Here is a 992-nt window from a genome sequence, read left to right on the forward strand (position 1 = left end):
GGCTGGATTCGAACCCACCACCCTAGGTGTATGTGTCTGGCGTCTTAACCACTTGAGCCACAGGTGCCGAGCCATGCCTGGCTATTTTTTTGGTTGCATCTGTCATTGTTATTTGGCAGGCCCGGGCTGGATTCGAACCCACCACCTTAGGTGTATGTGGCTGGCGCCTTAGCCGCTCGAGCCATAAAATTTACTCTTAAAAGATTTTTATTTGGGTGGCACCTGTAGCTCAGTAGGTAGGGTACCAGCCACATACATGGAGGCTGGTGGGTTCGAACCCAGCCCAGGCCCGCTAAAAAAACAATGACAACTGCAACACACAAAAATAGCCTGGTGATGTGGTGGGTACCTGTGGTCCCAACTACTTGAGAGGGTGGGGCAGGAGATTTGCGTAAGCCCAGTAGTTTGAGGTTGCTGTGATGCCACGGCACTCTATCAAGGGTGACATAATGAAACTGTTTCAAAAGAAAAAAAAAAGATTTTTATTTTGTATTTAGAAGTATTTTTAATTTGGGGCAATATTTCATTGTTATTTGTTGTTCAGAAACATGACAACATTGGAAGAATAGAAAAGAAAAAATATCATTCTACTCCCCCCACTCCAAAAATAATTTCTTTCCAGGTTTTGTTCTTTGTAGATAGCTTTACAACTTAAATCTAGCTGTCATTTGTTACTAGTTGGCCCAAAGAATTATTTATTGTGATACCATGCTTTTTCCTTTTTCCTCTATGAGGCATAAAGAAGAAACAACCAGCCACCATGATGCAGGTGTTTTACCAAGAAGGACTGATGCCAGAATTGTCGTGCCAGAGCCGAAGGCCATGCAGTTCCCCCAGAGAGGACGGAGTAGTGACAAGGAAGACATCCAGTCCTCCCCGTTCAAAGACTGTCTTCTGGGGGTCCCAGAGGTGATGGGGCTCACTCTGTCCATCTGATCCGTAGAGGGTTATAACAACCTAAAATGTGAAAAGATAATACATAGGAAAATCTT

The 992-nt window shown here is 44.2% G+C and overlaps 1 protein-coding gene across 1 annotated transcript in view; it reads right to left on the reverse strand.

The window, feature by feature from the left end:
* Positions 1-686: 686 nt before the first annotated feature.
* LOC111725754 (polycystic kidney disease protein 1-like 3) overlaps positions 687-992 on the reverse strand; it is a 6352-nt gene continuing 6046 nt past the window's right edge. The window contains exon 4 of the mRNA XM_023514087.1: positions 687-957. Within this exon, the coding sequence (XP_023369855.1) occupies positions 775-957 (183 nt within the window). The 3' untranslated portion in view covers positions 687-774. The remainder of the gene's footprint in view (positions 958-992) is intronic.

The sequence above is a fragment of the Otolemur garnettii genome, unplaced genomic scaffold (genome assembly GCF_000181295.1).
Source record: "Otolemur garnettii isolate 467f Iridium unplaced genomic scaffold, OtoGar3 scaffold00047, whole genome shotgun sequence".
Classification (NCBI taxonomy): domain Eukaryota; kingdom Metazoa; phylum Chordata; class Mammalia; order Primates; family Galagidae; genus Otolemur; species Otolemur garnettii.